This window comes from Archocentrus centrarchus, chromosome 17 (assembly GCF_007364275.1).
Source record: "Archocentrus centrarchus isolate MPI-CPG fArcCen1 chromosome 17, fArcCen1, whole genome shotgun sequence".
NCBI lineage: Eukaryota > Metazoa > Chordata > Actinopteri > Cichliformes > Cichlidae > Archocentrus > Archocentrus centrarchus.
Window position 1 is genome coordinate 25,541,272 of NC_044362.1, and position 17,671 is coordinate 25,558,942.

The following is a 17,671-nucleotide window of genomic DNA, read 5'->3' on the forward strand; positions in this document are numbered from 1 at the left end:
GGAGATGAACCTGCAAGTCTCACCATTTCATATTTGATACGCATTAATGAGAGGGTTAGACACAAATGGTCAGAAACTTTAGGAGCTTATTACTCATTTGGGCATGAAATTTAATTTCTAAGTCACATCAGTGACACATTACCATGAACACTTGCTGAAGTAAAAACAGTTCATCGTGTGAATAGTTCAGTATATGACTGAGCAATTTGGTTTTTTTTTAAAACAGGATTTGAAGAAGTCACCTCTCTTCATTTAGTCACTAAACCTTCACCAAACCCCATACTGAATAACACAGCTTTGTGCCTAACCCATCTCTCTGTTATCATATACATTCAGGGCTTTATAGATTAAAAACTGATCCACACCAGCTGCATGGAAACACATCCATATATATATATATATATATATATATATATATATATATATATATATATATATATATATATATATATATATATATATATATATATATATATATATATATCTGCACTCAGTCTCTCTGCATCGCATTCTGCCTCCAGAAGAGCAGCACTAATTAAAATGAATCATTTACACTGAACATCAGCTGAAAAGGGCCCTGAGTGTTTCAGCAAAGAGGCTTACCACGTGGAGTGCAAAGCTGTGCTACGTTTCCCTCAAGCAGCACCCTTTGCAGTCACAAATTACGAGTGGAGTGTAATACACGCTGTGATGCAGAGAGACGGTGACAGCTAAATGCATCCTAATCACCCCAACATGCATGACATGAGAGGAGGGGGAGGGCCTGAAAGTCAGGTTACTGTTCGGCAACAAATTTTTACTGTCAGGTGTTTTGTGTTTGTACAGTGAGTACACAGCAAATGTCACATCTAAGTGGAATGATTTTCATTAAATATACATCTACTGGGATGTAGCCTCTCCTAATCTAATGCAAATTTTAACTGATTTAAAAAAAAAACATCAAATGGTACCCTAAGATGTCAAAGTGACTGACCGAAGGTTTCATCTTCCTCTGAGTCTGTTTCGCTTCTGCTTATTATTCATTTGCTTTTTATCTTTTTTGTTGTTCTTTTGCAGAACTTCTCTGCAGTATTGTCTGATAATCTGTAGCTTACAGTGCACATAGCCAGTGCATTTCCATCGTCCCATTTTTGTGGTTATGAAGAATCTGTGTAGTCAAACGTTTACGTTTGGTTCTCGTTTGTCTTGCTTTCGACTCGGAACACTTTGGGTGTGTCTGTGAATGCAGACCGACAGCGAACAAACTGATTTTGCCTTTGATGGAGAGATGACTGCTACAGAGGTTTGTACACAAAGGAGACCCATCATATTTAAGGCATTCAGGAAATGGAGAATAAAAAGGAAAACCTTGTGAATTATAGTTCTGCTAACTACTGAAACATTTTCGAGAAATATCTGCATTTTTTTAAAGTCCTGTATGTAATGCATGCTCTAGATCTTGTTATGCCAATTTAGTCTTTGATTTCCCTTCTTTATGTATTAAAACGCATGTCACAGTATCTGCACTTTTATATCTTCAGTGTTTTCCACTGACTTCATTAACACTGACTGTTGGCTAAGCCCTGCCCCCCTGTGGTAAGGCCTGTTAATGATAGAATGTAATTTACAATACGCCCAAAAAATCACCCAGAAGTCTTTAAATAATACGGCCTGGATTTCAGGCAGAGGCTTCTCCCGTCTAACTGATTTCACCATCTGAAAATGTTAGAAGTTTCTATTAGCTGCAGCTGGCTAAACAAGCTAAATTTGGCTATAAACTGTGTTAAAAACACCTTCCCAAATTAATTTGGATATTTCCAACTCACCCCAAAGTTTTTATTAGCTTACAGAATTCAAGAGTCAAGAGCTTTTGGATAATTGCTGGTTGCCCTTGCTTTGCAATAAGCTTCTCTAAATAAGAGAAAGACCGAGCTGCTGAAGTCTGACAGCATCAGAAATGGCTATTGCTAGTCGTTAGTGGCTAAATTTGACACTTGTAGTTAAAAAAAGAAACAACCTATCAACACACAAATTAATGTGTACTTGGTTGTTTGTGGATGTAAGTAATACTTGTTTGCTAATTTAGGTACAAGCTCATGCAGCGTACTATAGAGCCAAGAAAGTCATTGTTCATTCGGTTTCTTTCACTTGTAAGTTTGAAAAAATTCAAATAAAATGAGCTGCCTGATAAACCTGCTGTAAGTTCTGTTATAGTCCCCTTAAACCTGTGGACAGATCCAAAGGGGAACGTAACTGCAGTTACTTGTAACATATTGTTCCATGGACTGTAGTTGTTCAGAGCAGGGGGTTAGCTAATTGTCAGTTTCTGTTCATTATCTTTATTTTTTCTTTCCTGCTCATACCTCTGCTTGCTTATCCTTGTTGCCCGCTTTCTCTTTTCCCTTTACCTGGTTTTTCCATCTGCTTCTCTTCTCTTTAATAGCGCCTTTCTGCCTTGTCTCACTGTCTCTATGCTTTCCTCCTTACTTGCTGCCAGTCTGAAGCAGATGAGGACTCTGAGATGCGGACTCAGGTACACTGGGCTTGCTTCGCAGCCCTGCTCAGTGCATCACACCGCCATCAGATGCACTGAGCCTCTCACAAATCAGCCATCAGTCATTTTGTTCCATCCATCTGCCTTGGCTTGCATCCCGCTGCTGCTGCTCACTATCATACCACACACCCGACTGACCATTCACTCTTAACCAAATCCACTGCCCAGACTTCTGCTGCTTTTTTTTTTGGAGTCATGGTTGTGTTTAATTTCCTACTGTTGCTACACCCAGGAGTCAGATTTCACAGTTTTCAAGGGTTTTTTTCATAATCTGACTTTTTAGTGAGTTGACTTTAGCCATTCTTTGACATTTACAACCATACTGTACAAGACAAGGCTCCCATTTTCTCCTAAAAAGATTTTGATTTTAATAAAGCATAGCATCTAATTCTCCTATTTACAGTTCCTCTCCCCACCTCTTTTTTTTTTTTTTTTTGTCTTTGCAGTATAGTTTCATAAGACGAGTAAAAGGGGAAAACGTTTTTATCAGGCATAGTAATCTGATGCTAGAGGTTGGTAAGAAAACAATGCATGCCTCAAATATGCATGCAGGTTACTCTGGTAGAAAGAATGCTAACTGATAACAGAAATGATTACAAAATCCTCTAACTCATGAGTGGCTGCCAGTATTTTTGATTGTTTTGTGGATTTACTGAGTGAATTCGTTTTTTTGCTGTGAGCATCCAAATTTATTCTTATGATAAAACAGAAGCTAAACTGAAATAGGTCAGTGTTAACCTTGAATGAGATTTGGGAGTGTTGTGCTTAACTAAATCTATGAAACGAAATCTGTGCATGAAACTTTTTTTTTTTTTTCCTAGAAAATTAAGCTAGTCTTAAATGCTTCTTTTGCATTTAAGTATAAGCTGCTATTTTCTTAACAGCTGCCATGTGGGTGGTCCTTTTGCATTTGTTTTGCGGTTTGTGCTAACTGCTGCACAGGTAGCCTGCACAGAGTCCTAAACAGGCCTGTGAAGAATAAATATGAAGACTTGAGGAAGCAAATAATGCAGCTGATTTAGGTCTGCAGAAGTTTACATTTAAGTTGCAGACCTAAGTTGCTGCATTTTATGCTGTCCGTGTATTTTTGGTAATTCTTTGGCAATGCAAGCTACCATTGCGTATATGAAGCATGGCCGTCGTTCCCTCCACGCTGCTCCTGCCCTCATCATTGTATCACGGTTGATCGGCCACTTTAGGACGCAGAGCCTCCGGCGGAGGTCGTCAAGCACCAGACCAACATCAGCGAACTGAAGCGTTCCTTCCTGGAGACCGGCGGAAACGGCAGCACGCTGGGTCTGACCGAGTGGGAGAAGAGACTCTCCTCGTCCCCTGTGCGCTCACCCAGATCGGATGAGGCGCCAATGATAGAGCCGCTGGAGCTGGATGTAAGCTGCAGTCCACAGCAGACTGAATGATGGCATGTGTATATAAAGCATGACATCACCAAGGAGATTTTTTTTTTTTGTAAACAAAATCGTCAGCTCAGGATTTATTGCGCAATGAGTCATAAAGCAGTAAAATTAATATTCATAATGGACCTAGAGCCACTTTTTGACATCAAAGAGAGTGTGTGGCCGTACATTTTGCATCTCATATGGTTTTACTGCATATGAAAGGAGAAGATGGGCACCTTGATAGAGGAGAATGATCTGTAAAGATATTCAGTTGATACGTGAATAAAGTTAAATTCAGTGAGTGTGCTTCTCTTTCCCTCTTATCTTAAATCTCCAGCAGCTGATTATCATATTAATTTGTCTCAGTAATGCATGATGAAGTCATTAATCAGTAGTGTGATTGTGCCCAGTGACATTATATGCATTTTTCTCAGTGTTTCTCCTTTCCTTTGATGTGTAAAATTATCTGATGGACTTGAGCAGGATAAAAATGTGGCACTAGTTAAAGTCTCTGAAGACAAGTTATTGACATCTTGTGTATCTGACTAAAATGGCAAGACGGTGATTTTTCTGAAGGAGCTTTGGGATCCAGAGTCGCCACAATAGAACATGTGGTTCCACTGGTTGTGTCCTTTCTGGTATTTGTCTTGAATGGATGTCTTTTTTTAATGTATTTGTTTCCTTACTCCCCTCTGCAGACTAAAGAAGAGCAGCCAGCAGCAGATGAGACAGAGGAGAAGCTGGAACCTAAAATCACTGAGGTAAGCTGCTTCCACTTAGTTACACTTGGAAATGTTTTTCTTGCAAGAGTTTTTTTTTTTTCTTTATATCTATGTGGAAATTGACTGTTTGGCTTTTTTTTATTTCAGATGTCTAGTGAAGGAACAGTGTTTCTGTCATTTTTCATTATTCAGCTTGTTTTCAACACTCTAATCAATAAAAAAATTTTGTCTACTGTTTGAAAGCCAGTTTAAAAAACATGAGTATTTCTTCAAGTGTTTAGAAACTGCTTCAGACATTATTAAGTGCTTATAGATCTTAGAGTGACAATACCCCTATGTCTACACAGAGAAATTACAACTTTGAGTTTTTAGAGAAATTAAAGTGTGGTTGCTAAAAGCTGCAAAATGCCTGTGATTGTTAAAGTTTGCAGTTGGCTTCTAGCTGAAGCAAGAGGGTGTGAAAGTTTTACAGAACTGCAGGTTTATAACTGATCGTATCGTGCTGACATTTTAAAAATGAAACAGTATTCAGGGTTCTAGCCAGCGGTCGATGGCTGATTGTCGAGTGCTGAGGTGGAACGGATTGGTATTGTAACAATTGGTTATAGTTAGCATTAGTGCGCATTAGCATTAGCAAGTATTAGCATTAGCGAGCAGTTCGGTACCGAAAGAGACCGAATCCCCACCAGCCCACCCTCTGGTCGTACGATCATGCGGCCCTGTGAAATTTTTTTTGGCTAGAATCCTGAGCATTGTTGGGCTTTTACATATAAAAGCAGTGATGATTTGTACTGAGCAATTTTCTTTTTTCAGTGTAGCACTCAATTGTGGAATAAGTGCGTGAAACTGAGGATTTTTGTTGGTGCTTTTAGGCTGTAACATTTTAGCCACATTTGGTTACAGTTGGACAAATTACTAAAGAGTTGTAATAGTTTAAATTAATTGGACCAAGTCTATAAAAGTTTGTTTGTTCAGAAAAACAATATATGAAATCTGGTCAACATTCAGGGCTGCACAAGCATGATATGTACTAAGTTAAGTGGAGATTGGATGAAATGTGTAAAACTGGTACTTGACTATGTATAGCGTTAAAAAAAAGTGGCAGGAAAATGTTCCCGCCACAATTGGACATGGCCTGTAGCAGTGCCTCCTACTCCTAACTCCTACTTCACCTACTGTATTTTATCATATATATTCAATGCTTTGTCTGAGAGTCTATGTGTGTGTGTCTTATTTCTACTTGTGCGTTCTCTTGAGTTTATTTCTGCTGTGTATTGGCTTTGTCATGTCCTCTGTCTACTAACTTGAACGATCCGTGTCCAATAAGCCAAGTGTCTCCCCAGGCAACAGGATATCTAGTGAAATATGTGGTGGATAGTATCACAACTGAGGGGCCCACCTCCTCCGGCCCTCATGGGATTAGTCTGTCAACCACTATGGACGACGATGTCTTTATGGATGGGACCCTGAGGGAAGTAGAGGAGAAAACCCCCGACTCCCAGGACGAAGTGTCAGAGAGGTCTGTGGTGAAGGTCAGCCCCGGAGCTGTGAGACAAGAAGTGTCCCAAGCTATCAGTGACAAGAAAGGGATGCTAATTATCCTGAAGGAGGCAGAGGATAAATCAGACATGGAGGACAAAGAGACAAGTGCTTTGGTTGAAAAAGAGGAGCCTTCTGTCCCTGGAGAGTTTGAAGCTAAGGAGCATAAAATGCTGACTGCCTCTAAGGAGGAGGAAGAAACTCCCAAAGCAGACACTTCTCAAGCTCAAACTACAGCAGTCAAGATGCTGAGTGCAAAGGTGGAGATAAAAACAGACAGCATGACTCAGATTAAAGGTATTGACTCGCCTAAGAAGGCCATGGCATCATGGATTTCTGAGGAGGTGAAGACAAAGGCTCCAGAGGTCAGCAGTGTGTTGGCAAAGGAAGTAAAAGATATGACGACTTTTGATGGATTACAGGAGAGAGCAGAAATCTTCACTTTCAAAGAAGTCCAGTCCGAGCAGTCGAAGTCCAGCCTGACTCAGATTACAGTTTCTGAATCTTCAACTACATCTTTAGCCATGGTACTGTATGAAAACTAAAAGCAACTACTCAGTTTTGGCTGCCTCCCCTCATATGTCCACCACCACCTGCCTAGCTCCATTTATTGCCTTGACTCCAGCAGCAGCCAAACCGGTCTAATAACTCAAGCCCTGTGCATGGCTAACGGTCCCTTAACACCTAGCGTTTACACACCGGTTTCTGTTGCAATCGAGCCCACTGCTTCTTTTTCAGTACGGCTGTTTTGGGTTTGGTTTTGAGTTTTGTTGACAGCTAACAGCTTGCCTTACAGTAGCAGCTAACTCCTGCAGCTGATAAGGAAAGAAAGGTGGTGTCTGGCACACTCCTGTTTGTTTCTACAGTTATGCTCAGTGATGCCATTTCTTTCTTTCAGTTCTGTTATCAGTTCCCTGAAAGCAGTGACTTCATAGCCCTGGCTCAGTGCCACTGCTGCAGCTTTCATCCTGCAAAATCCCCTCTGCCTCATAAACAAGTCAGGGGGGGAAAAAATTGTATGGATCTACCCGAAAAGAGATTTCACTGTTCTTATGGAGCAGTTTTGAAAAGCAGATTAGTGGAAATTTGCTCCTAGTGGATTTAGTGATTCTAAAACTGGATTTTTGTTTGAGGATTTGGGGTTTGTCATAAGTCAGCACATTTAAAAAGTTGTACAATGGTATTCCATACAATCGTTACATTATTTGCTTTTTAGATCTTTTTTTCTTTATTATTTTTTCCATGCTCTCTCCTTTTGCTTTTTAAATCTATACTGTGACTTATGAGTGTTCTCTTCACCTTTCTCTCTGTTTTTGTGTCCATCCGTCTTCCTGTCCTAGTCTACGCTGGAATGTCTTTACTCCTCTCAAAAGGTGACCACTGCTCTCTGGCCCTTATAACCTGTCTTCCAATATTTAACTGTCTGGTTGTACAAAAGTTCATAACTAACACAATTGTTTCCCTCTACAGGTTTGAAACTGCTCTGCATGTTTGGATTTTGACACCATCTAATGGTACAATTATCATTCACAGGGCCCAGCTGATCAGGAGGAGAAGACGGTCACAGAGACAGAAGCAGTGCCAGAAAAGTCTGCAGGGCCAACGGTGAATATCCAGACCACAGAGGCTGCACAGGCCGAGCAAACACACCCTACAGCAGAGATTGCAGTTGCAACAATGTCAGCAGAGGCTGCTAAAAGGGGCACTAGATTATGCAGTAATGCCACAATCAGAAATATGTGGTTATAGGGTAGGAGATGAAGAATCAGGCTTTCCTGGCTGTGCAACATTCTTAAATAACCTATGTGGGTATTTGCAGGTGAAGACAGAAATGCAGCCAGTGGCGAAAAATTGGGGGTTAGATGAGAATGCTGCAGAGCTGAGCTTAGCAGCAGAGGAGGAAAATGTGGCAGTGGAGGCATGGGTGTCAAAAAATGACAATGATGGTTTCAGATTTACTCGTCCTGTTTACATCAGAGGTTGTGAAAAGCAAGCCAACTGCCTTTAACAGAGGAGGAACATGGCGAAGAGGAAACGGAGAGTCTTTGGGAAAGGAATTCAGAGGTTTCAAACGTGCAGGGGAGAAAAGGCACAAAGAAGGGAACGGCAAGATAGTCCAGTTCTCAGATGAGGTGCAGTTTTTCAAGGAAGAAGAATTCCCCATACAGACAGAAGATAGTATAGAGGAGGCGGATGAAGAGGCGGTGGAATGTTTTCCAGTGGCCCCTGAGCGTACAGAGAGTGACTCAAAGAACTTTCCAGAGATCTCAAACCATTTGCCCTTTGAAAAGGAGAAATACTACTATGTACAGACAGAAAGCTTGGAAGATGAAATGGAGAACAAACCATTTAGATTCAAAGGAGAAAACAAAGCATTTCAAGCATGACGAGAAAGAAGTGGATTTGCAAATACTAGAAGAAACGGAGCTAGAAGCGGGAGAAGACATTATCCCACCAGAAGCAATTGTGGAGGGTAGAGTACTGGAAAAAGAAACTGAGGCACATGGCCAGAAGATAAACCCACACAAAGTGACTCAATCTGAGCTCCTTATGTCACACACACACCAGTCACCCGTTCACCTTCGGCTGTGCCTCAATTGGAGGTAACGCTGCATCAGCTCCAGTGGCCTCAGCCTTGTTACTATAACCTCACCGTCACCATCCCTCCTGCATCACGGTCCGCCACTAGTAATCAATGAAGCTCGAACAAAAGCATGGACCTTTTAATTGATGTGCTGCACACCCTTGATAGAAAACTTGTGATTCCCATTCTTCAGTGTCCTCCCCTGCACTGGATTAGGGACTAATGCATGACTGCATGCTCATTTAAAGATTTGAGGCCCTAAGTGAACATCTTTGATTTAGCTTATTAGCGTGTGGCGCCTTTTTTATTCAATTTGATTTACTTATTTTAATAACAGAAGCGTACAGTTCGGAGTGAACACCTGTAGCAGTTTGGCTTCAGGCATAATATTTAGCTCAGGTAGAGTGTTTTTCATAATGCTTGTCTTTCTCTGCAGGCATTTATTTGTTCCTGTTTTGTGTATTTGTCAAACAGACTCCCGACAATACGGCAGTGGCTACCAAAGACATGCCTGTGATCCACACAGAGACTAAAACGATCACCTATGAAGCTGCAGAGGTACATGTGACCACAATGTGTCAAAATCTCAACTTTTGAATGGTAGTGATTGAGGAATAGTGTGTGGGTTTGTATAAGAAACATACCAGCAGTAACAACAACAGCAGATGTATTAGTTTTTAAGGTGAGCTTGCAAGCATGCATTCCTGCTTGAAGATGCAGTGCAGTTAATACTGGGAAATCCAGTATTAACTCAACTTTTAGCACCCTTTTGCTCTCCACCAAATCTTGTGAGAAATATGCGGCTCTTTTGAAGCTTAATCCTGGACTGTGTTCAGGAGCTAGTTGTTAACAGTATCATCTGCTTGGTGAGCAGCCAGCATTTACTGGAGAACAGTTATCAGAAAAGCAAAAAAGGAGCAACTGCCTGCTGTGACAGAAGACGACCGGTGAGAGTGAATCAGAACAGTGAAGTCTGAGCAAGTGAGAAGCGAGATAAAAACACATTTTTAAAGCTTTGTAGAGCTGATGGGAACTGCAGCGTTTGGCGTTATTGCAGCTTTAAAGCTCAATTATAAATTTTCATGGATTAACAATGGATTAATTCAGTGTTTGTTAAATGGGGTGCTTGCATCCCTTGGGCATGCCTTTAAAAACTGCAGGGGTACGTATTTCTATCTCTGCCAAGGACGTTATGTGATTGGTTCAGCTTGTTTGTTAGCAAGATTACTTAAAAAGTGATGGAGGCATTTTTCATGAAAATTTCTCCAGAAGTGGAGCTTAGCTTAGCTTAGCTTTGTCTGCAGATGTTAATCACTTCCAGGAATATTTGGAAAGATGCTCTTAACGCTCTAAGGTAGGAAAAAATTGGACGTTAATTATATATTTGATATTGATGTTTAATGACAAACAGAAATCAATTAGATGGGTTACTTTTAAACACTAAGTGCTGTACATACCACGAAAACAAAGCAAAGAGAGTTTTATCACTGTGCTTGCCTCCCTGCCATGATGAATGACAAAGATCCTCACACAAGACACTCACTGTGCTGAATAAAAAAATAAGAACTTCCACCGATGAGTATTTATTTAAATTTAAAGTAGGTAATACAACCATTGTTTTATCATGGCTTTATGTATAGTATTCATATAGAGTGGGTTTTTCTGTGTGTGTGTGTATCAACAGGTTGATGCTAATGGGGATGCAGACCCTGGGGTGTTGCTGAGTGCTCAGACCATAACCTCAGAAACCACGAGCACCACGACAACCACACACATCACAAAGGTCAGGGCGCATCTGTTGTGGCTTTAGACTTCATGCTTGTTGTATATCTGTGCGTCTCTCTGCTTTCTGGCAAATTTGAAAAGTGAATAAGCCGGGAAGGAAAGTGTACTTATCAAGTAAGTGCAGGTGCAATCCCCCCCCCACCCCAAATCCCCAACCCAGCCCCAGAGGGGATGGAAACACAAGCCTGATGGAGGATTTTCTGCATATATCCTTCCCCTGTTTTTGATTTTTGACCTGAGCTTTTATAGTGCTTTTAGTCCCTTTTTAGTATTTCATTTACACTTTATGTTGGCTGATCATTTATATGATCAGTTAATATACTTTTTTATTGTTATTCAGCTACTTCAGCTACAAAAATGTCAGCAGTCCATGATTGAGTGTTCATATCCTGTTTCTACATAGTCAAACATGTTCAGATAACTAGATTAAGATTTTCTGTATTCATTTGTTTATTTTGAAAAGCTCACAGATGTGAATATTGCAGAGATTCAGGTGTGTGTTTTTCTTGGTCAGACGGTGAAAGGAGGAATATCGGAGACAAGAATTGAGAAGAGGATTGTTATCACCGGAGACGCAGACATCGACCATGATGAGGTCTTTTTATCCTTTCATTATTTTTCTCTACCTGCAAAGTTGATTATTTGATTGGGCAGTAAAGTAAAAAGGTAAAGTGCTGAGCAGTGACCATCAGGTTATGATAAGGAATGGCCAAACATGACATTTTAAACAAACCGTAAACTCGTGACATGGCTTAACAAATTGTGGACGTATAAGAAATGTGACTAAAAGTGGCTTCCCTGTTGGCATACTGACTTACAATCCAACATCCCCGCTCCCTCCCTGCCTGTCTCCGTTCTCTGTCTCCCCCCGGTGATCCCTCCTGGCATCACACTCCCTTATGTAGGCTCTGGCTCAGGCCATAAAGGAGGCTAAAGAACAGCACCCTGACATGTCAGTGACCAAAGTAGTGGTACATAAAGAAACAGAGATCACGCCAGAGGAGGGGGAGGACTGAACCAGGTAAGACTAAGAGGCCCCAAGTCCTGGTCCTGGCCCTGTCCTTTTTAGTCTGGTTTTAATTTGGTTGGACTGGGCTTCATGTTTTGTTTTGTTTTTCTTTTCTTTCAAGCTTAGGTCTCCTCTCTTAGGCATGCTGCTTTTCCATCAGTACTACTTCTTACTGGTGCAGATAGCCCTGCTTCTGTGGCACTTCCAACTAATGCATCATGCTGTTGTCATTTCAGCTCCATTCCCCTTGCAGGGGAAAAGGACTGCTGTTGCATGTGTGCACACAGACCGGATATTACAGTCTCAACTTGTAATGACAAGGCTTAAAACCTTTACAATAATGCTGCCGGCAGTCTCATGCAATCTCTTGTAAGAGGGCTACAACACTTCCCCCTGCTGGAGAGAAACACAACTAAGCTTTATTTGAGCACTACAGTGTTTATTGTGTGTATAAAAAGCAGGCTTTGCTGCCTTTTTTTTTTTTTTTAAAGACATTTTTGATGTATGAATATGTTTAAATTGCAGTACTAATATTGCAGTTATTTAAATAAGTATATTCACTAAATGTTTTAGGCACACATGTAGAAGACCATTTGAAATGATGCCTGCATGTTGTTCAGTATTCTGTGAAAACATTGCAGTGCCCGCATTGTGTTAACTCACAAAGCGCGCTGGCAGGGATGAGCAATTAAATACCAGCTGAACCGGCTTCGGCTCTCAGCCTGCAACTGCAGACGCGCCCGTATGGACTGAAATCTGATCCTGAGTGCACACAGATGTGCTTTGGTCTATTTTCTACTCTGCTCTTCAATTTAAAATTATATACGTTAGCTGAAGAAAGCCTTATGTTCCCAGTTGTGCAAGTTACAAAAAAATGAATTGCATTTGGAGAAATTCATTTTTAGGGTTGTTTTGAAACCATTTGTTAAGGTATGTGAATAACTGCTGAATATGCATGGGACAGTTTTTTTTAATAAAACAAGATATGAGATTACAAAGCTTTAACCTAAGTTTAGCTTTAAAGTAGCACACGGGCTGTTCTTCAAACAGATTAGCAAAATTTCAGCAGTGTGCTCATTAATGTGACACAAAAGCAAAAACGGCAGTAATTTTGCAGCCTACAGCAGCCCACTTTTCATGGAAATAAACATTAGAGCGCTGGGTTCATCCCTGAGATGATTCTGGGGCACATTGTGACATATTTCTTCTTTCTGTTGCACTTCCCTTTTTTTGTGTGCAGAGGAAAATAGGTCAGCAGTCCTTATGGTGTCTCCACAAACTCCACAAATGCTGCCATTTGTGTTTCAACTTGTCCGTTGTTATTGTGAGGATTTTTCTCAGGTGTGGAGCTGTATTGAGGGAACCTTTCATTTAACTGTACCACAGCATTTCTTTTTAGTTGCCTTCTCTTAAGCGTTTTAAGCCCCTGGAAACTGCTCGCTGTCAAGTTTTAGTCTAATTCACCTTTTGGCAGTGAAACTTCTTTCATTATCTTCCGACTGAAACAGTCCCAAACTGCTGCGTTTGGGATGAGCGAGCATGCATGTGTGTGCTTGTGTGACTCACCAGATGGGAATGCTTGACTTTGTTTCTGCAGCCTTGCCCTCATTCCTATGTTTGTATGTGTTGTCTAATGTCCTTGTGTGCTAGAACAGCTCTATTAACATGATACTAAATGTTTTCTCTGCAGTGTTTTGGATTGTCGTTTCTCTTGGGCTCTAGATACACACAGTGGTGGAGCAAACAGAAAAACTACAAATCACCTTTTTTCTTGTCTTTTTTTTCTTTTCTTTTTTTTTTTTACTTCAAGAACACATCCATAGAAAAGTGTATCTGAGTGAGCTTTATTCAGTCAAAATTCAGCTCTTTTTTTTAATTACATGAGCTTGTTTCCTCTTTATTTATATGCAATTTAATGATCAATCACTGGACTAATCAGTGTCAAAAAGGTTAAAAGGGGGATTTTCCGCTTTCATTAAAAAAGAAAAAAAAAAAATCCCATCAACACAAGCAGTTCTGCAAAATATGTCCAACAGGTGACGATATAACCGTAGCCGTATGAAAATGTTGGCCAATCAGAAGCCCAAGAGGACCAGTAACGACAAACAGTAGAACAGAGCAGCTGAAAAGCGATGCACGCCGCTTTGGCTCCAATTTAAAAATAGACTGCGTTAATAATAACACACGACACCTTAATAGTATTCATTGTAGTTAAAAATACATTTAAAAAATAGGAAAGTTTGTATTCTGAGGTCAAACACGAGCATATGAGTAAGCCAGCAGCGTTGGCGGTGAAAGCAAACACATTTGTCCGTGCAGTGTTAAATATTCTATTTCCTCCATGAATTTTTAATTTGGAATTCATGGTTTGGTTTATTTTTAGTCCCCCTTTCTTGTGTATATCCATGCTCGCCACTATAATTGAGGTTCAGTGAGATTAAGAGGATAGTTGTTTTTTTGTTTTGTTTGTTTTTTGGTCAAGGGCACAGGGAGCTGCTGGAGATGGGCAAAAGAGCCGCAGGTTTGAGACCCCTGGTCTAAACAGATGGTAGGAGTTGTAGAATCAATTTTCAAGATGGCACTTCTGTGGATTTCCTGTTGCCCAACTGGCCTGTGTGTATCTATCTTGTATATTTGCATTTTTGTAACTTCCCCCTGGGCGTCTGTTTATCTTTGAAAAACTGCCTTCACCTGAAATGAGACTCGTTTTCACTCTGCCAGGGTGCACAGTGGCAGTAAATGTTCAGCTTACAGGATTCACTGATTTCTGATTCTTCTCTTCTTCCAGGAATAACACTGAGGGCTTTTTTTCTGTCCACCCTCCCAGAATCCAACATCCAGAACTCCACATATTACGTCGGGACTCTCTAAAGACTAGAAAGGCTCCTACTCTCCAAGTGCTGCAGCTTGCCACCAGTCGCAACCATCAACTGCAAAACAACTAAATGCATTTTGCATGAGAAGGACGCAACATTGCATTATCAAACAAAACCGCAAGATTAAACAGAAAAACCATATGATTCTCCGAATGGTTCCTCGATCCATCTGCACGCCAAATCCCTGTGTGCAGCAAGCAAACCTTTTGCTCTCACTGCCTTATGACTTTGATGCATTTTTATGATTGAGAATAATTATTGTAGCAACGTTTTATTTATGAAATAAAGCCATCACTCCAGAAACTTAAAATTGCTGTAGGCTGTATATGTTAGAGAGCATACACTATTTAACCTCGCAGTAGAAGTGCCAACTTTATTTGCAAGCAAGCATTGCCTCATTCCCTCAAATAGCTCCATGGTTATCCAGCAGGTATGTCACTACAGGAAAAAAACTACAGCGAAGTAACTGTACATATCAAAGCTTTCCTAGGAAAATAGCAAATTATCTTTCACAGTTGATTTTCATCACGTCTACTTGAATCACATTTTCCTTTATCATCATTTCAGCGCTTCATTGTTTCTCATTGATTGCCCCACTTCAAGGTTTATAGAGACTGACTGTCCTGGCAAAAAGTGAAGGGATCACAGGTTTCTGGGCAAGAAATAGGATTTTTTATGTGCCTGTGCAGGCTTTGAATTTATTTTTTTTTCCTCCAGGGTAGAAGGTCGGCTGCAGCACAAGTCCCAGGTTTGTGACTGTGAGGCAAAGGGCTCAGACTGCCGAGCTCTCCCCAAACTATAGGTGCATAGCCGAGAGAGATCTGTAATCCCCCTCCCCTCCACTTCAGCCCATTGTGAACATGTCAGCTGTGTGCCCCCCCCCCCATCCATTCAAATATATCCAGATCCAAACTGAGTATTGTTGATGTACAGCCGTGTTTTCCTCAAAAAGGTGCAACAAAAGTGGCAAGTGCATTTGTTTTTGTTTCATTTTTTTTTTTTATTTGCTGGTCTCTTCTAAAATAATAAAAACCACCACAGAACTGAAACCTGTGTCAGGAGTTATTTATCCCTCTGTTTAAATATCAGTTTTTGTCATTTCCGAACACCCCAGCTCAGATACAGGAAATATGATTTAAGAGCTTTTTCTCATTTAAAGACACTATATGCAGCGTTTAATTTGGTAATAAATAGTTCAATCTTAAAGGTTATGAAAAATTTCATATGCTAAAATCAATTAGGCTGAGCACATGGCAGAGACAGATTTATCTTTTAGCAGTAAAATCAAAATGACATGATTAAAGCTAAACTAAACTAATGCTTAAATGTAATAATGGGAGGCAGTTCAGGCTGTAAGCTGCAGCCCATCAATTATTTATGAAACCAAATGCTCTAAACCCTTAATTGACCTGTTGAAAGGAAGAGCCCGCGGGCTAATTAAGACGGGAGTTTTGCAGTCAGAAGTAATTACTGTGACTACACGGAGGCCTCCGAAGCCCCGCCCCGCGGCGTACGTGCCTTATTGGCGAAGACTCGCAGAAAGTAAGAGTGCTCACTCTGTTGCTGTTCGAGTAAATGCACGTTTAGCAAAAATGCACCTTAGAGTTGCATAAATGTCACTTTAGTGGTTACAAAGAATGTCCAAAGGCAAGAATGACTTGCTTGATTTTTGGTCTGGTTTTCTCTGCAGTGTTCCTGGGACGGGACTGTCTTCAAAAACTATTTTAAGGGTGTTGACAAGTGTGTAATGTACTGTAGGCTGTGGCAAAATCTAAGACTGGTCAAAGGCCACTGCTTAAATGTTTGTTTTTTTTTTAAACTGCTTGAATAATTAGCTTTACAACTCCATATTCAGCACAACTCCATACTCCATATTTTTTTTTCTTTTCACATCTATCACAGCCCTGTGACAGACTGGCGACTTGTGCAGGGTGTGCCCTCGGTTCTCTCACCCAAAGCCAGCTGGAATGTGGTCCAGCAGTTAAGAAAATGATGGCTTTTCCTTTTTCAATTTATTTTTTGTTTTTTGTCTTTTGTTCCTAAATTCTCAGAAAACTACCCGGTAGGTCTTAAGGGCTTCTATCTAATAAAATAAAATGTCTGCTTAAATCAGAGAAATAAGTGTGAGTTTTGTGTCCATCTCCTCATACTCTCAAACTGCAGTGACACTGAAGTAAAGGTACCCGAGTCTTGGACCCAGAGTTTTGATTGTTGTATCTTATTACTGTGTTTCCTGGTTTGTTTCTTTGTGTTCCCAGGTTTTGGTTTCCCATCTAGTTCTGTGCATGGTTTCAGTTTGTATTTTATTCTCTGTGGATTCCTGCTTCCCTTGTGTTTCCATCTGTGTTTTCTTTTGTCCTTTTGTATCAAGTTGGTTGTGATTTCTCCGTTCTGTCGACTCTCTTCCTGGTTCCTGTTCTGTTCCTTCAGCCCATCTCCATGGTTGTCTTCCTGTATCAAGTTCATGTTTGAATCTTTCTAAGTGTGATTTCCTGCTTTATTTTGGTAGTCTTGGTCTCTGCTCTGTGCTTCCTTTGACTTTCCTGGTCTAATTATTCCTGTTTTGTTCCTGCAGTGTTTTCCCTGGGCCTCATTCCCTTGTGTATATGCTGTCTGAGTCATCTCTTGTCCTTTATCAAGTCCTCCCTCAGTGCTGCGTGTTTCCTGTAGTTCCTGTTTTCCCTCTTATTTCTGTGTTCCCTTGCTCTATGGTTTCCACTAGATCCCTATTCCTGGCTCCAGATCTGCCATTATTTTGTATTTTTGGAAAACTTTGAGTTCATGGTTCGTCTCCTGAGTCCTGCATATTGGGTCCATATCCTGCCTGCCACACAGCTATTTATGACAGAAGTCTTCAGTAAAGGAAAGCCGGATCCATGAATCTGAGTGATCAGTTTTTTTATGATGATGAAAGGTCTTAAATTCTGATGCTGCCAAAACACATGAAAAATAATATCAGCAATGACAACTGGTTACTTAGTTGCAAATAAAATCAGTTTATTTTTAGTATAACTGTATCAAATCATCACCTTCCTAAAATATCTCTAACTTTGCCTCCAAACCGCTCAACCTGATGTAGTCATTTCTACTCTTGTCTATCCTAGTCTTAAATCTTAACACCTTCAGCTCTGCCTCCTGTCTTTTTGTCAGTGTCATCATCTCCAAACCGTACATCAAAGCAGGTCTAACTATCATCTTGTAAACCAAACCAAATCAAAACCACAAA

General features: G+C 40.5%; 1 protein-coding gene across 8 annotated transcripts in view; it reads left to right on the plus strand.

Annotated features, from left to right (window-relative positions):
• The window catches only part of epb41l3b (erythrocyte membrane protein band 4.1-like 3b), a 54,378-nt gene extending 38,884 nt beyond the window's left edge, over positions 1 to 15,494 (plus strand). For 2 of the 8 annotated variants that reach the window (XM_030751262.1, XM_030751261.1), the window contains exons 14-24: positions 1,229 to 1,282; positions 2,477 to 2,512; positions 3,733 to 3,921; positions 4,629 to 4,691; positions 7,532 to 7,564; positions 7,725 to 7,796; positions 9,250 to 9,333; positions 10,460 to 10,558; positions 11,075 to 11,155; positions 11,466 to 11,581; positions 14,358 to 15,494. In XM_030751262.1, coding sequence (XP_030607122.1) covers positions 1,229 to 1,282; positions 2,477 to 2,512; positions 3,733 to 3,921; positions 4,629 to 4,691; positions 7,532 to 7,564; positions 7,725 to 7,796; positions 9,250 to 9,333; positions 10,460 to 10,558; positions 11,075 to 11,155; positions 11,466 to 11,576 — 822 coding nt within the window. In that variant the 3' untranslated portion in view covers positions 11,577 to 11,581; positions 14,358 to 15,494. Of the gene's footprint in view, positions 1 to 1,228; positions 1,283 to 2,476; positions 2,513 to 2,979; positions 3,046 to 3,732; positions 3,922 to 4,628; positions 4,692 to 5,995; positions 6,719 to 7,531; positions 7,565 to 7,724; positions 7,797 to 9,249; positions 9,334 to 10,459; positions 10,559 to 11,074; positions 11,156 to 11,465; positions 11,582 to 14,357 lie in introns of all 8 variants that reach the window. The other 6 variants (XM_030751268.1, XM_030751263.1, XM_030751265.1 and 3 more) reach the window with 6 other exon arrangements.
• Positions 15,495 to 17,671: the final 2,177 nt, after the last annotated feature.